The 18,763-nt window shown below is 39.4% G+C and overlaps 1 protein-coding gene across 1 annotated transcript in view; it reads right to left on the bottom strand.

Annotated features, from left to right (window-relative positions):
• The window catches only part of TGFBI (transforming growth factor beta induced), a 56,750-nt gene extending 43,747 nt beyond the window's left edge, over window positions 1-13,003 (bottom strand). The window contains exons 1-2 of the mRNA XM_034403567.2: window positions 12,617-13,003; window positions 2,501-2,599 (exon numbers count right to left, since the gene is read on the bottom strand). Of these exons, the coding sequence (XP_034259458.1) occupies window positions 2,501-2,599; window positions 12,617-12,738 (221 nt within the window). The 5' untranslated portion in view covers window positions 12,739-13,003. The remainder of the gene's footprint in view (window positions 1-2,500; window positions 2,600-12,616) is intronic.
• Window positions 13,004-18,763: the final 5,760 nt, after the last annotated feature.

Raw genomic sequence — 18,763 nt, 5'->3', positions numbered from 1 at the left:
CTGTTATTATTAACTGTTATGGCCCAAGTAAGGATTTTCCAGACATATAGATTTTTTAATATCTTTTTACGTTGGCTGTGGATCATGTTGAATTGGTTAATAATTGGAAAAAAGATGCTGCTGCTGAATTTGGTCATGTTCCAGTAACATTATCAATTACAAGAGTTATTCCATTTTTTCAAGATGGTATTTAAATACAACATTCTTGAATGTCTACTTTTTATAAAACAGATGTATCAAAAAAAATTTATTCTTAGAATAAAACATTCTGTGAATGTCTCAGTTGTTTAGGATGTCTTTATATTTGTGTCATTCGTGTCATTGCTGGTGTTTCACAGGGAAAAAAACCCCATCAAATCGTGAAGCAAAAAAATGGAAAGGGGGGGGGGATAAGGAGTGAATGCAAAGAGATTGACACTAGAATTACATAAATCTCTGCCATCCAGTTGGTTCCATCTTTTGCATAAAATATGCAAGCCACCCCTTATTAATATTTTCTTCAGGCCAAAGATACCAAGGTTCCTTCAGTCACTCTTTACAGCAACTTCCCTGAACATTACCAATTTTTCATTGTACTTTTTCAAATGTAATATCTATGATCAGTTAAGTACTCAAGGTAAGGGTTTGACAATGTAACTAAAAGCTGAGAATCTACTTCTCATGATCTCACCAGTCTTACTCTGTTCCTATAGCCTATGATTGCATTTGCTTTTTTTTTTTTTTTTACCATGCTGGCTCACATTCAAGGTACAACAAGGCACTCAAATCCTTTTCACGTATACTTTTGCCAAGTTTGCTCTCACCCATCCCACCTGCTTTTTATCCTTTTGTTGCTGAATGTTGGACTTAAAATTTATTTCTGTTGAATTTCATCTTGTTAGTTTAGACCTGTCAAGATCATTTGAATTTTGATTATGTATTGCCTAGTACTGATAACCCTTGCCAACTTTCTGTCCGCTACCAATTTGATAAGCCAACCATCTCTCTTGCTTTCAAATTCTGTGCTCAAATAATGGAAAGGCAGGACCTAACTTAAGTCCATGGGACATCTTTTCAAAATCTCCTTGCAGGTTGGCACAAAGCCATAAATAAGCACTTGTGGGGTCATTGTTTAATCAATTATGATCCACCGAATAACAGTCCTTTCCAAGCTACATCTGGACATTTTGTCAAGCCTCGCTTTACATTTTTGGCAAACCATTTCTGAGTGACAGCCTCACCGCGAAGACCAGACCATGGCTAGGAAGGTTAACACTTCTTTTATTGAGAGTAGCTATAATAACAGAATCTGGTAAGTTTGATTGTGCCTCTACCTCCTTCTCATCTAATACCCATATGAATTAGGGAGATGTCTAGCTGAGACATTTCTGTGTACTTTCTGCTTGTTTTGAATTCAGGTTTTTCTCCCTTGTTGCTTTGGTAATGGATCTCATTTATCTATTATACATTAAGATTATGCCCCTTAGTCTCTACACTGAAAATTGGAAATCATAAGACTGTCAATTTTTTAAACATTCTTTGATAGTGTATGTTCCCAATCAAACTCCTCTTGTAGCTCTTCTGATCTAGAAAAAAAATAAAAAGGAATAGGGTTGCTATTTCTTTCCAGAGAAAAGTACTCTATTTTGGGATTCAAAACCCCCATAATGCCATGGTGCTGAGGCTTCATTATGAAAGTCCATCTCAAATGCAGAAGGGCATAATCAAAAGCTTCAAACCTTTCAGAGTTGTCAATATAGTCTATACAACTCTCCAAACACTGCCAGCAGCAAACTGTAAATGTTCAATTGATTAATAGAGATTATTAAATCAGTGCAGAATTGGTATCACTAAACTGACTTTACTGAACTGCAATTAATTTTACATACATATATACATACATACATACATACATACATACATACATACATACATATGCATATATATATATGCAAAATTTTATCCTGGGCACACTGCTTTGCCAGCCCTACTTACTTGCAACCATTGATGTAAAAACACATATATGTTTTTGCTCTAAGACACCAGTTCCCTTAAGACATATTTTCCCTTTTCTAACTTCTGTTGATTTCATCTTACGTAGAAACATATTTATCATCATAGATGATCAACCTATAAATTATTCAGGCCAAGTTAGCTCTCTGGATCTTTCATGATACTTATATTTATCTCATCCCTCAAATTCCAAATTTATCTGACCTTGGGGAGGATACACCTTTCTCAGAAGACTAGAAGACTTTAGCAGAAGACTGGCAGTCAGCCAGCCTGTATAAATTCCTAACTGAGTGCAGATTGCTTCTTCCTTCCAAGAGTATGCATCAAGGCCATTTTTTTCCCCAGGAAGCTTTAGGCTACGCTTGTTGGATTTGCCAGGGCAGACCTCAGATTGATTTGCAGATATCCCTCATGGGGCTGAAGAAGTTGGGAAGAAAACCTTACTTCATTATTCACTTGCATGCCTGTTGAGCACAAAAAGAAAAACTTTTTCTTAAACCTTACTTACGTTGATTTTCCACATATTTTCTTCTGGTACCACAGTTTGCAACTTGGCATGTATTTCTTGTTGGTTCCAATGAGTTTCAGCACAGCACATACATTGGGGCTACAAATCAAAGGAGAAATATTATTTTGCGTTTCTCCATTCACAGCTTGGCATTCAAACATGTCTTGAGAATACATCAGAAATAAACACTGCAAAGATTAAGAAACAATAAAGAAATTATTGTTGTCGTTGTTGAACTTCCAGGAGGTAGAATATAAAATAACTATTGTAAACTCAGCCGGGACTTGACATTAAAGCAAGATCAGGGCTTGTCTTCCTCTGAATTAATAATAATAATAATAATAATAAAATACATTTTCCCCTCTGACAGTCATAACAATAATTTTAAATGCTTAAGTTAGAACAGTATATTTTCTATCAAGGCAGCTAGACAGTGTACCACCAAATATCATTGGCTATACTGCCTGAACACTCTTACAACCAGGGATGAAATCCAGCAGGTTCTGACAGGTTCTGGAGAACTGGTAGTGGAAATTTTGAGCAGTTTGGAGAACCGGCAAACAACCTCTGGCTGGCCCCAGAGTGGGGTGAAAATGGAGATTTTGCAGTATCCTTCCCCTGCCATGCCCACCAAGCCCCACCACGCCCACCAAGCCACCCCCACAGAACCGGTAGTAAAAAAAATGGATTTCACCACTGCTTACAACCATGATTCAAGATGTCTCATGTGTGCATGGTTGGGAAAGCTATTTCAAGTCATGTCTTGATGATAAGGCTTCATGGTTTGATGATAAGGCTGGTTGTTTGATTTACGGTATATAGCCTCTTCTCTCAAATTCATGACTCTGGACAAGTTACAGCAGTTAAAAGCAATACAAATATATAAAACCATGTAACAAATCATATAATGTAATCTGCATTCAAGCAAGATATTAAAAACTATCAATACTCCACACAACAACTATGCAGACTTTATTGAACATCTGGTCCCCGATTCTGGGTGGCAATGTCATGTCTCTAAAGCCTTGCAAAAGATTTTAGGTTTGGAGCCAATCTGATCTTTAGGAGAATGTTGTCGCAAAGGGTGGATGTCACAATAGAAAATGCTTTCTTCTTTGATCCCACCAGTTGACATTTCCTAACAGACAGGATTCTCCTGTGAGACCTAACACAATGTCAAAGTCTTCACCCATATTTTTGCACACGTTATCATGCTGTAACAGCGCAATGCATACTGATATGCTACTCTGCCAATATTCCTTGAAATGTTTTGGGTATAAATATAAAAGTATATAAAGCTGAATTCATAGTTAGCTCCCATTGTGGTAGCACCAAGAGAAAACAATATATTAAGTAGTATAGAAGAAGAAATAAAGGAAATGTCGAGATGGTAATGAGTTATGGCCAACAACCTCTACTTTTGAAAGAAAAACAATAATATATTTCTCACAGTCTGTTTCAGCTTACACTAAATAATAAGACAGGTAGGCATGGAGAGAACTATAGAAAAGAATAGAATAGGAATAGGAAACTATCAATTCTCTTTCAGCTCCAACATTATCTTTTTATCTAGTTCTACTATTAAACAGTGAAAATGAACTCATGAGAAACTCAACTAACTCAATATTTAATAATAAGAATAAGCAAAAATATAAAGATCTGCAAAAAGAAACAGAATGCTTCTGGCAAAAGAAAGCAAAAATATTGTCAATATTAATAAGTGCCTTGAGTGTAATTCCATCTGAACACTATCGGAATTGACAAAATCAGCATCAGTCAATTGCAAAAGGCAGCTTTGCTTGGAACAGCTTACAGCCTGAGATGGTTAAACAACATCTGCCTGTCCTACAGTAGGTCCTTGGGAAGCACTTGATAGGGGAACAAAAATATCAATTCCAATCTAAAAATCTGGTTGACTGTGAAATGGGAATGTAAATCAAATGCTGCTGGAAATGTACAGTATTTTATGTGATCTCCCAATGAAGATCAACCGATGGTGTGGATACTCCGTAGAGTTGGATTTGGATGTGGGAGTCCCCAATTAAATGATCACTTAGCAGCCAAGCTCTTTCATTAGCCTTGGGCAATCATTTTTCCCAAGATGCCTTCCATCAAAAGGTAAGGTTGAGAAAGATAACAGGCTACCCTCAACTTCTTTAAAAAATTTCAAGAAATTAACCATACCCAGGAACAAACCCATGAACTACTCTGTGCAACTGATATTCCAGTTACTAATATTGTCATTATACTAATTTTGCTTTTAAAAAAATACTAGTGGACATTCCAGATCTTGTAGCAGTCAATCTAAATTAGCTAAACAGCATAGAAATTGGCATATTCATTTCTTATGAATCTGGTCCTATATTTAACTGGAAATGCTACAGAGATTGACGCGAGCCACCATTGAGTTAGAATGGTTTTTATAAGCTAAATAAGGGGAGGGGGGACTTAGTTTCCATTTGCAAGGAGATAATATCACAACAGTAGACCAATAAATTTGTTGGGCAGCCTTCCACAATCTAATACACTCTGGGAGGTTGGAGTATAACTCACATCATCTCAACACTTCCATTGTTTGGAAGAGTGAGAATTATGATCCAGCAACTCTGTCTACAGTTCACTAGATAAAAATCTCAATGCAATTCTTAGATAAACAGGCCATTGAAAGGATTAACATAATTTGCTTGAATTACATTCCAAGCCTTCTAAATGCCTTTTATCTTTGGCATATATCAACTTGATTTGTTTCATCTTTGAGTTCAACATGCATCTTGAACTTCAATGCTATCTGTTCCATTTGATTCACAAGAACACACATTTCAGAGGGAGGGGGGAATGAAACCAGAGATTCTTTCCTATGTAGGGTAGGCCAGCTGATAAAATTAGATAGAATGGCTGCTTCAAACAGCTGGTTCTGGGTGGCAAGGAAGAGCAACCTAGAATTATTGTGGTTGTATAATATTGTTACACTGTGATGGGTGACACAGTTGTTTTGAGACTTTGTCCCTTAGATGCCAAAATAATTTAAGTGACTAAGAGATCTGGATTTCACTTACTGCTTTGCCACAGGAAACAAACATATCTTGTGTCAGGCCTGTTTACAAGCCAAGTAACACAGATACACATGTATAGTTTGATGGACCTTTGGTTTGTTTGATTTCATTTTCTCTCTGGCATCAAATAAAAGCTTTATACCTTTGACTTTAAAGTATAAAATCAATAAACTCCAAGTCTTCAAGCTCTGTCTCAGAACAGCACCTCTCAGCAATGAGCAGAAACTCACATAATTTGGGCAGATGATACAAGCCTATGAATGGACAAATAATCACTAAGGTTATCAAAGTTAAGAGGACTAGAAGAGAAAGAGAAATAGAGAAGGTGGATGAATTAAAAAAGATATCTGAATTATCTTTGGAAGAGCCATGAGCTTTTTGAAAGGCCTGTCAAAACTGTTGATATAGTTACCCGAAGACAAACTCAATTGGATGGTATATTCCTAACTATTAAGTTCTACTTCCCACCTAAATGGTATATCTTGAGTGACTGAGAATAATTTAATACCATGTGGTCAATTATCCAGAGAAAAGGAAGCAACTCATACTAAAATAGGAAACTTGGCAAAAATTAATGATAAAGATGACAGTGAGGATTATGTGTACACATACAAATGTATACATACACGATGTTTGTGTTAAATATCTGGTTTGACAAGCAAGTGCCTGTTTAAGTTGAAGAAAGGTTACTGAGCTCCGAAATCCCACTGAAAGGGAACACCCTTCTGGGAAAGCCAAGTCAGTGGTTTGGCCAGACTTGCAAATTTGGATAATAATAATTGGAAAAACCCAAGAAATGCTGTACAATTCTGATAGTGCAGAAATATACAAATGATAAAATGGATTAGCTGGATCCATCTGACTTCCTAGAAAGAAAATATAGTAGCCCAAATAGTTAAACACTGGCAGGTTAAAGAACACATTCTCTAGTTTAACATAGAGGCTACTATCACATAGACACTGAAGTTCTGCTCCGATTTTTATTATTATAGAGGCAAAATCCTTGGAGTAAATCTGGAAATATTTGTGACAATGGCCCACCTTGGCGAATACTTTTTGTCTCTGCAATATTGTAAGAGTCTAGAAATGAAGGAATTAGAGTAGTGATGCCTAATGATTAAGAACTACTTTTGGAAGCCATTCTTCCAGTGGTGGGTTTCAAATTTTTTTAGTACCAGTTCTGTGAGTGTGGCTTGGTGGGTGTGGCATGGCTTGGTGGGCGTTGCAGGGGAAAGATACTGCAAAATCCTCATTTCCTCTCGATCAGCTGGGACTCAGGAGGCAGAAAATAGATGGTGGTGGGGCCAGTCAGAGGTGGCATTTACCAGTTCTCCGAACTACTCAAAATTTCTGCTACTGATTCTCCAGAACTGGTCAGAACCTGCTGAAACCCACCTCTGCATTATTCTTGAAAAAAAAGGTGGATGAAGATAGGCAGATAAACCTGTATATAATGAATTTCTTTAGCCATAATCCAAATACCTGGAAAGTAAGGCAAGAGTGTTTACTCCTTATGTAATGCTAACTGATGTCTTGCAGACTGTGAGTTTTCTATTTTAAGGTATTTTAAATCCATCTCATGGATTCAAAGGTGATTATCATCATAACGTAAATGAATATGGGGATTTTGAATCTATAGACAGGAAATGGACTGGAAAATGTAAGGGGGAAGCATACAAAGTACAAGAACTCCTAATTATTACCAGAGATTAAGTGCAGAGATTCACTACATTCCATGATGGGACCAGAATGTAAAGGTTAGCCATCAGCAGTCTCAACCATAGTGCCAGAATTTATGTTCCTGCAGTACACATCATATCTCAAAGTCAACATACTTTCAGGCCACACAGGAATTTCATCTGGACAATCTAAGGTCTCTGATTTGAAAACTTTTTTTAAAAAAAATTGATTTATATGCCACCCTTCTCCGGAGACTCAGGGCGGCTTACAATGCGTTAAGCAATAGCCTTCATACTTTTGTATATTTATACAAAGTCAGCTTATTGCCCCACAAACTGGATCCTCAATTTACTACCTTAGAAAGGATGGAAGGCTGAGTCAACCTTGAGCCTGGCAAGATTTGAACTTGCAGTAATTGCAGGCAGCAGATGTAAGTGGATGTTAATTAGTCTGCTGAGCCACCAGAGCTCTGTCTTTCCAATCTAACTAACTATCTTAAACTTCTTAATATCTATCGAGATTCTCAGTCATCCAGGTCATGGTTGTCACAAAGGTGCTTTTTCAAAAGGCAACTGGACTTTCTTTGTTTTTACTTGAAGATGTTTTTCTTCTCATCCAAGAAGCTTCTTCAGTTCCGAGAAAGCTTCTTGGATGAGAAGCAAAACACCTTCAAAGAAAAACAAAGAAAGTCCAGTTGCCTCTTGAGAAAGGACCTGTGAGTTAAACTTCTTGAGTTTATCTGCAATAAAAGATACCATCTGACCGGTCACGTGCAACCTTTGCGATCAGGTTCAAAAAGAAGGAATGGTAATGATTTGAGACCTTATCTGTGGCCAGAGCAACTGCTTCTGAAGTGACAAGGTTTGACTGTCTATGTTTTAAGCAGGGCTAAAGAGACAAGCTAGGGCTCCTGCTGATATACCTATGTTACACATCAGGGTCCCTCTCTGGACTACTAAACCAATAAGGGCCAGAAGACAATGAGATTGTCTCATTATTATGGGCAGACATATGTTAGACCTTCTCCTTGCTATTGAAGACTTGTTGTATGATCTGAATAGCAGGAGTATTACCATCACCTCATTGCCATATTCATATCATTTGCTAGTTGACCTATGCCGTGTTGGACCTATTTGAATGGTGCAATTTGAATTGTGGATCTGTAGGGCACTTCTCCAATCAGCTGTTGGGCAAAGCTGCTGAGGGCCTGGTTCACTGCTGACAATGGTAACTTGGGCCATTGATAAAAATAATCCATAAGTGTGCTCTTTGACTAATTCCAAGTAGCTTCTTGGTTAAGCATGGGCCTCTAGGAGATGAAACAGCATCATCTGGCTGGGAAATTCTGGTAGTTGAAGTCTACACATCTTAAGGTTGTCAAGATTGGGAAACCCTAGAGCAGGGATGTCAAATTCACGGCCCGCAGCCCGGATGCATCATGCACTGGCCACCCCCACCCCCATTTTAGCGAAGGGGGGAGGATTTGTGATACATCATGTGATGACGTGTTGTCGCGAGTTTGACACCTTTGCCCTAGCGCATTGATAGTAGAAGACAGAAAGCGAATAGGCTCAAGCATGGGCAAATGCAATAAGAGAGGCAAAATTCTTTCTTATTGTTTTGAGCAGTTTGTGCCTAATTTAGGTTGTTTAACTTCCCATTAAGGGAGAACCAGCATCAAGAGTTCTGCCTGAGTGCTTGATCAGTGAGTTTCACATTTTGCTGATAATATGTGGGCATCCAAGCATCAGGAGAGGTGAGGGGGTTCAAAGTTCTTCGAATACCTCCCTCCCCCAGTGGAAATCATATTATTATCTCAATTTAACTACCTTCTAAAAGTAGATTAAAATCTACTTTTCTTCTGGAAGGAGTTCTTCCGGAAGGAATTTGGTTGAGGTTTCTAGTTTGCTGCTTGTTGAAGTGTTCATGTTTTACATGTACACACATTATGCTTTAAAATTTAATCTGACCATGCCTGGTTTAATTGTATTGTATATCTGTGAATCATGAAGAGTTCTTTGGCATTGTGGCAGGATATAAATAAATGCATGCATACATACATACGTACTTACATACATACATATATACATACATGTTGTGCAGGAGCAGTATTGGGTAAAAGAAAGAGTTAGTTTTGTGAGGAAGCTGTCATCTGCCCAATTGCATTCTTCGTACCATGAGCCAAACATTTGTCTCATAAGGCAACCTTGTGGAAATCACTGTCACCTTATCTCCAATGTTTTTCCCATTGCTCAGAGAAAGATAAGGGAGGCAATCAAGCACATTTGAACCATAACCATGTTTGGCTTTTGATTTAAGGATTCCTGTGTCCTCTCCAAAAGGCCAAGGCCAAGACTTGCTCTTCTGAGACTGCTCCTTCTTGTTTCTGCCTTTTCGAACAGACACGGTACTTTAAAAGGAAGAAGAGGGGAGGAAAACCTGCTTTCTTTTTATTATGGGGCAAAAGACGCCTTCTATTGAACAAGGACCTCACTCGGCCATACAGATTCTCTTAAAGCTTTCTCAAGGCTTTGTTTTAAACATTAACCCTCTCACAGGACTTGTGGAATTAAAAAAGAGTCAGTTATTAATATACTCTGTGGATAATGGAAAAACATTGAGCCAAGTCACCTCTGAAATTGGCATTAAATTCAGTAATCCATCGGGAAAGTATAAACAAAGACTTTCCATCCTATAGTGTTGGAAGATGAGCTCCAGCCACAGAATGCTTCCATCCAGCCATGAGTCACCTCCAGGAAATCCTTTCACACCTTTGTACGGATGTCCTAACACTTTGTGCCGCTACCCATCCTCCTCCTCCTCCTATTCACTGAGCTAGTGCTTCCTATGGTTAGTCAATGGGAGGGCACAAACATTGGTAGCCAGTTAGAAAACTGTGCCTTTATCCAATTTTTTCCAGTGTGTGATTTTTGCACTGATAAATCAAATGGGAAGGAATCCAACTGGGGGGTGGAGGAGGGGGAGGAGAGAGGTATTGTCAAAGCACAGAAAATCAAAATACACCATTAGTCTGACTGGGAGAAAGGAACAATGGTGGTAGAGTATTCGAGGAAGAAGTGGATAAAAAAGAAATTGTAGCATTTGGGAAGAAATGACAAGTATGCTAGTGTAACACCAACAGGAAATACCCATCTCTCAGTTCCAGAAGCTACACTACAAATATTGGCAGCCTTGTCTCTGGAACAGAAGCCAAGATAGTAGTTATTTGGCTCCATTTCCCAAGATCTGTCCATGTCCCATGGCATCATTGAACACGGAAGGGACATACCGGTAATTCTCCCTCTGGGTTTTCCAGATAGGAACTCTGCAGGCATGATAGATTTACAGTTACCAGCATCTGCAGTCAAAGACATCCAGGTTATATGAATTGCAATCAAATAGTTCTCCAGGAGATCAGGCAGTTCTCTATTTATGGTAGAGGGATGAGAGCTTTCAAAAGCACGTTAGCAATTGGAAAACAGACTGCAAATGCACAAGTGTTACACACACACCCTGTCACTGTTCTTAGTGGGATCAGTATGTAGAGGGTTGCATGAAGTTATAGAAGAAAGACTTAAACGAATAGAAGTGCTTTCCATTACTGCAAATGCATAATCAGGATGTTGCCATCCTACTACCATTTTTTTCTGGCAGGATAGTCGATCTGTTAGACAAGTTCAGTTGGTGAATCTTTTCTCATCCCTACACCTATTACTGAACTATGCAATGAAAAGAAAAGAGCCTTGGGCAAAATGTTGAAATTCAAGCCTGTTTTGACACTAGAACATCATCCCCGGGGATCCATGTTAGGGATCTGGCAGTGATTTATTCTTACTAACATTTTGAATCTTTGCATTGGGAAGAAAAGGAAAAGGAATGTAGAAAACATCATCTTTATTCTTACTTATCCACGTACATGCATTAGGAGATGAGTGAAGAGATCCTTTCATCAGGACCAAACCATTTGACATATTTTACACGAAGAACTGTGTTTTCATATAAATCAAAGATAGACGACCTTCTACACTTTTTTGAATTACAAGTTTCATGAGCCTTTGCTGCTAACTAGTTACTAAATCTACTTTACTATTAATCTTCTCATCGTTCCTATCACCCATCTCCTCCCACTTATGACTGTATGACTGTAACTTTGTTGCTTGTATCCTTATGATTTATATTGATATTGTTTCCTGATTGCTTATTTGTACCCCATGATTATCATTAAGTGTTGTACCTTATGATTCTTGACAATGTATCTTTTCTTTTATGTACACTGAAAGCATATGCCCCAAGACAAATTCCTTGTGTGTCCAATCACACTTGGCCAATAAAGAATTCTATTCTATTCTATTCTAACTCATAGTCTTCAAAAAAAATATTTGAAGGACTTCAAGTTGACCAGGATGTCTGTCCCTGAGATAGGCTTTTGTGATTCACAGTGCATAGATTTGAACAAAGATCCATTCATCACATCTAGGGAAAACAAAACCAGTGCTGTATTCTGAGAAAAGTTTTTAAAAGTGACAGGAATAGGAAAAGCCCTGGAATCATTGTGCTATAAGCAACCTTTGGTGCAAGACAAATCTTACTTCCAAGTCTGACTGGTTGTGTTACTTAGAACACAAGAATACCTTTAAAAAAAAAAAAAGATCACAGGCTCAGACAATGAGACATCCATGGGACAGCATTTACTTTCTTACTGTTAAGCACTATGTCTCAAAATCAGCACACTTTCAAAGCCACACTGGACTTTCATTCTGGGCAGGATCAGCTCTTTGACACTAATTTTTTCCCCCACTTCTATCCATGTTACCAGGTTGGTTCAATAAAGGATATCATCATTTGAGTGATTTTGGGGCATGTCTGTTGGGGAAGGGACAGTATTTGAGAAAGAAAAAGTCTTTGTTTCCTCAGTGACCTTTGACTTCTCCAAACAATCAAGCCCCTTTGCTAGCTTTTCTCTCATTGGCAAAAAAAAAAAAAAAAAAAGACAGTGTGTGGAGAGATCGAGCATTTTTGAACTACTGAAGGATTTGGCTGCTTGAACTGGAGGAACAAGGCGATCGGGGATGCCTGGTTCCCTAAAAAGCTTCCTCTTTCCTCTAGGAAATCAATGGCAACTAAACCTAGAAAAATCTCTCTCTCTCTTTCTCTGTGTGTCTCTGTCTCTGTCTCTCTCTGTCTCTCTCTCCCCCCCCCGAAACTCTGGCTTCTGAGCCCCCCGTCCATCCCATCCATTCCAAGAGAGCCGTCCTGAGCCTCTTTCCAAGTCCGCCCCCCCCCACCCCCAAAGAAAGCAAGAGGCATGAGTTGGACCGAATGTCTCGCCCCACGGCCAGAGCACTCCCGGTCCCTTCGTTGTCTCCCTACTCGGTAGCCTTACCCTTGATGCCTGCCCCGGATTCGGCTGTGCTGCAAGATCTGTTGGTAAGGAGCTCGGCTGGCCGCCCAGGCATTGGTGAGCCACAGAGACAGCGCCAAGGAGAAAAGCAGCCCGGTGCGCATCGCGAAGGAGTCCCGAAGCTGAGAGAGAGAGAGAGAGAGAGAGATCGGCGACTGGACTCTACAAGTCCCAGGCGAGCAATGGGGCAGCGCCGGACGGGGAAACAGCAGGCTCTAAGCACGGAAAGAGCCGCCGTTAAATAAGAGCGTGAGCGAGGAGGCTGGACCGGGTTGAGAGGGGTGGGTGGGAAACAGGCCCTATTTGGGCGGCACGGGGCTGGACTGGGCGCGGCTGACTTCCCGACCCAACTGACTAACCTTGCCCGCCAGGCAAAGTAAGGAATGAAGAGGGAGACGGAGAAAGCAGGACTTGCGCCTTCACCTGAAGCTATCCGAGGGGTTGAAGCTGAACAGGGAGTTGGGAAACAAGAACGGGAAGACCGGAGGGAGGCGGGTGGGAGGAAATCCATACATGGATACCATGCTCTTTGTACCACTTCTCTGGCAGGAGAATTGATCTGTCCGGGAAGTTCAGCTGGTGACTCTTGCCCCCCCCTCCCCCACTCCCTACATCGGGCATTAAAAGAACATGAGTCTGCAACCCAAATGAGATGGTGACTGCAAGACCAAATTAAAAAAAAAAAAATACTGTTAATCCATAAGGAAGTCACTATTCCCATTTTAGGGAAGGGGAACTGAAGACACAATAGTGACTCATTCGATCGGTCCATGAGATCATAATTCAGTCTGGGTCTTCCTAATACAATTCTGATGATTCTACTGTACATCCTAGTCAATGCCTTTGTTTCTGGCTTTACAGTTCCCTGGGACTGCAAATGAGATTACACAACTGTAATGAAATAAAGAAGGCAGTTGTTACAACAAAATGAAGCGTATTCCTAAAAAATCAATATGCTTTAAACTGCAACTCAAACAGAATAACCACCGGGGCAAACTTGGGACGGCTAGATGATAAGAGAATGAAAAGCTGCATTAAAGGAATATAAGGAGAAAGCAGAAGGCGATGAATGAAAACACTGCAGGCATCTTCAGAGTAGAAAGAGTTTCCATTTGTGTAAATTGAGTTCAGCTCCTGATGACTTCATTTGATATGCCCATGTTGTCTTATTGACAACAATATGGTAGCAGTTTGCCATGATCTTCTAGCCAATGTCTGTTACTGTTCTGCCCCAGCTATGGACCCCAAAGAACACAGCACACACAAACTCTATACAAAGCTTTTACTCAAAATAATGTAGTCTTTATCATTCAAAGGCTGTTAATGAACTGTCTTAACAGCCTACCAGAATTCTAAGATAAGGTAATCACAGTCTTACTAGAGTTGGCAGAAAGCCCAGAAGCAGTTTTGCAGACACGAAGGAGAGTGAACTAAAGTTGTTCTCTACAGCTTGTTGCAAGTGGTGTTCCTTCTTAAATAGGCTAAGGGAGTGGCCAATTAGCCCCAAGCCTTACTCTCAAGGAGACCTCCTCCTGAGGAGCCACTCCTGCCTTTTGGCAGCTCAGCACGGAGGAGCCATTGAGAAGAGGCTCCTCCTCTTCATCCTCTTCACTTAAAGGAGCTTCTGGAGGTTCTGAATGCCCTGGCTGAATCCCTGCCTCTGGCACCACATCTTCTCCAGCCTCCTCACTGTCCGACTCGAGCACCAGCTGCACAGGCTGCTGGCGCAGCACACCAGCCTCCTCGTTGTCAGAATGAGCTACAATCTGCACAGTCCACTGATGGGCCATCACAGTTACATATTATCAAGTGCATAAAAGAATAAGTCTTTGCTGTAAAAGTTTATGCATGGCACCTCAATAGGCCTGAACTGATAGTGACTGCAATATGTGTGAACTAGTCAAAGTGTGGCAAAGATCAACCTGTTGAGGAACATCTGGGAGAAAGATTAATTTCATATTCTCCAATGATAGGAAAGGAACTGAAAATAAATCCCTTTGGAGCAACTTTTCAAAACGCTTCTGAATCGGGGGAGGGGGACACAACCATTTGCCTTCCTCTTTTCCTGCAGGAGAACCCCATGAATGGAATTCAATTCAGGAAGTCCAGGGCAAGGCGATGAATATTGTCCCATAGTCCCGTATCTAAATGACTTTAACATGAAATAAAAAATAACTGCAATTCAGATAAGGATAGACAAGGGGTAAAAGTACAGTTTAGTCATTATGCTGTATAATGACACAAAGTCACAACAAGGATTAAGATTCACAAACTGCAAATGTCTAACCCTATAAATTGGCCAGTTGCTCAGTGAGTTGGGTTTGTTTGCTTAAAAAAAAACAATTAAAACCACAAAGGATCTTATGGCATTTAAAGACTGACATTTATTATTTCATGGGTATATGAGGTAATGTGTTAGTCTTTAAGGTGCAATAAGATTCTTGTTTTTGCTACAAAAGATTTTTAAAAATCTTTTTGTTCTATTAAATAATAACTGTTCAAATGGTTTGCAGAAATATACCTTGTTCAATATTTTCTGTCTGCAAATGTACTGGAAATATTGACTATAACACATCAACACAAAAATGCATTTATACTTCTTTTCAAACTAAGCAGCCAAGAAATGACAGCTGCTGTACTATAAATCAGGAAATGAATTTCTCCCAAAGGTATCACAGAACCTAACAGAAGAAGTCTTTAACTTGACAGAGATGTGAGTTTGTAAAATGTAACCACAGGCTTCTCATGCATAACCCATATTTCCTGATGATGAAATAATTATAGTTCACAGTATTATTGCAAACTTTATCTACTGAAAACTTACTGCAACCAGTAAATACTATAGCAGAGGGCTTGTAAACAGATAAATGTCCTTCTTGTAAAAAGCGAACTTTTCATGTGCAAGTTGAGGAGACACAGGATCTTTGGTAGAGTTTTATGATATAAAAACCATTACATCAACCTATGTCTGGACAATATAAAATAACTTACAGACTGGCTGAGTTGCTTACTTATTTAAATACAATATTTCTCTAGATTTTGAAATGGGGATTTATCATTATTCTAGGGCAATCCCACCCTATTCAGCTTAATAAATGTCCATGCTAGTCAACCAGTATGATAAACTAAATCCGTGATGGCAAACCTATGGCACGCGTGCCCAAAGTGGCATGTGGAGCATGTTGCCTGGCATGTGCGGCATCGCCCGTTCTTCTTCTGGGTTTCAGCAGGTTCTGACCGGTTCTGGAGAACCGGTAGCAGAAATTTTGAGTAGTTCAGAGAACTGGTAAATACCGCCTCTGACTGGCCCCATCCCCATCTATTCTCTGCCTCCCAAGTCCCAGCTGATTGGGAGGAAATGGGGATTTTGCAGTAACCTTAACCTGTAATGGGGAGGGAATGGAGATTTTACAGTATCCTTCCCCTGCCATGCCCACCAAGCCATGCCACGCCCACCAAGCCACACCCACAGAACCAATAGTAAAAATTTTTGAAACCCACCACTGATGTGCACATGACAATCAGTTGGCATTTTTGCATGCAGCACTGCTGGAAACTAGAAGAGCTGGTCTTCGGTTTTCCTGCGTGAGCATGCGCGCCGGCCAGCTGATCATCGCATGTGCATGCACACCAGAAACCCAGAAGAGTAGCTGGCTGAAACCAGAAGTTCAGTAGCTGAAACCGGAAGTTCATTTTCAGGTGTGCACATGCGCCCTGGGCAGCTCTTCCAGGTTGCAGCCCCGACAAGTGCACGCACACACTCCCTTTTCGGCACTTGGTGCCGAAAAGGTTTGCCATCACTGAACTAGATTAACTAATGGTTAAATTCATCTCAAAATAATCACTTTTTAAAGGTATATTCTCAAAAATGGAAAAAAATAAATGCAAATTCCTTGTGTGAGACAAATTCCTTGTGTTTCCAATCACACCTGGTCAATAAAAAATAAAGAATAAAGAATAAACAGAAAAATTTTAACTATATTTTTACTACAGCTAATGTTCAGACAGTGAGAAAGTAAGTATGCCTATTCTATTGAATGACTGCCTTTTCTAGTCAAAATTGGTTTACTTAATCGATTAAATTATTTGTTTCATTAAAAACTTTTTAAAATGCTTCTGGTTTCATTCTCATTTTTTAAAATCTGCATTTACCTTGTCGAATGTTACTATCTTTATCTTCTGAGTGAGGAATATACTATGTATCCGAGTAATTTTATTCCATTTACAATCCTATAAAGAATACATTCAGATAGGAAACATCATCCTGTAGTTTTTTGATCTAGAAAGATGCCCTTTTTATAAAAAAAAAAGTGAAGCAAACCATCAAGCAACTGTTTTTAGATCATAATGTTTCATGTGACAGTTTATCCTAAGAAAACAGTTTTAGGTAATCGTAGTTTGTGAAAGACACGGACACACGTATGCTACATAATAATGACTGACTGCACATATCTTACAGATGTTTACACCCAAATGTGAAGACTGACTGCTTTCATGTGGCTGGTCTTCCTTGGATGCTTCTTAGCAAATTGCCATAGTAGATGCCCTAGACAACATTAAATGATCTGGGAAAAAGTTAAGCAGAATTGGACTTGATTAGTACTTGGGTGGGAGACCACAAGGAAACCCCAGAATTGTAGGCTTGGCTGCAATCAGTTGAGAGGAAAGAGTGCATCATCTACCATGACTCAGGACTTGTTCCTGACCAGATTACAGGTAGCCCTTGATTTATGACCACAATTGAGCCCAAAATTTCTGTTGCTAAGTGACACATTTGTTAAGTGAGTTTTGCCCCCATTTTATGACCTTTCTGGTCACATTTGTTAAATGAATCACTGCAGTTGTTAAATCAGTCACCCAGTTGTTAAGTGAATCTGACTTTCCCATTGACTTTGCTTGTCAGAGAGTCACAAAAGGTGGTCTTGTAACCATCCTAAATACCAATCAGTTGCCAAGCATCTGAATTTTGATCACATGACCATGGGGATGTTACAATGGTCATAAGTATGAAAAACAGTTCTGAGTCACTTTTTTCACAGCTTGTATTCAGATTCTGTTAAATAGCTCTGTCCTATTAGCCTCATTATACCATAGAAATCACATTGTAACTGGCTCATTACACTAGAAGTGGGACTCACTATTCAAGGGTGAGCAACATTGGCTTCATGCAGTCTCATGTTGCCTGAAGGACTTTCCAGGGTCTCCTCATTGTCCATCCTCCAAGACATGGAAACCAGGATGCCCAGCAGCTATTTACGGAGAGTAGCAATATCACTTTGATAGGCTTCTATGAGAAGCCTGTTAAAATCAGATGATATAGAAACTTTTAATGTGCTTACGTTAGTATTCTTTGTGATGTTATTAAGGAACGTGTAGATCAAATAAACTGTGAAATATTAAAAACTGATCAGAGCAGGTAAATGGATAGGAAATTTACTCAGATCTTTGCTTCAGAATTCTTTTTTCAGCATTTTAAAAAGTTGATTACCAAAGAGTTTGTAACAAGGAAATTAGACAAAAGAGTGGGGATTATACCACCATCATTTTAAGGGGCACATGGCAGGAGGTATTGCCATGAATTCTATCCCAGTTATGGGGAAAGAGCCCATCTCAACCTTTAGCCTCCACGTTTAATATCTCAGTTAGGGAAGAATTTGCTGAGTTCCGAATAACTTTCATTCCTGATGTGTCGATGATGTAAGTCTTTTCAACCTCACTGTTTGAGTTTGGGGAGCCAAATGGCTATTTATTTATTTAATTTACATTTGGGAAGCCGAGACTAATAGAGTTCTTTCCTTGTCTCCATTACATCATGATGTTAGATTTTTCTAAGGCTTGTCCAGGCGCAGAGAATGGAAAAATGGCAAGTAGCCATTGCTTTCTCTTCACCCTTGGGCCTTACGGATAGAACACTTAAGCTGGCCAAGGAACCTAGCCTATATATGTCACACATACATACTTTTATGAAATACATATGGTTTACTTTAACTGGAGTGATTTTATAGATTACAGTTAAGCAGATAATTGGGAAAAGATGCTGTTTATAGAAAAAAGAAATAAAGAAAGAGCCAGTTCAGGAGGATTGTAAACATTTCTTGATACAGAATTTTAAGATAAAAGAACATTTGA

This window comes from Pantherophis guttatus, chromosome 2, assembly GCF_059756535.1.
Source record: "Pantherophis guttatus breed Tessera chromosome 2, ASM5975653v1, whole genome shotgun sequence".
NCBI classification, from domain to species: Eukaryota; Metazoa; Chordata; class Lepidosauria; order Squamata; family Colubridae; genus Pantherophis; species Pantherophis guttatus.
The sequence above is the reverse complement of the archived record's forward strand: the minus strand, read 5'-3'. Positions and strand labels throughout refer to the sequence as shown.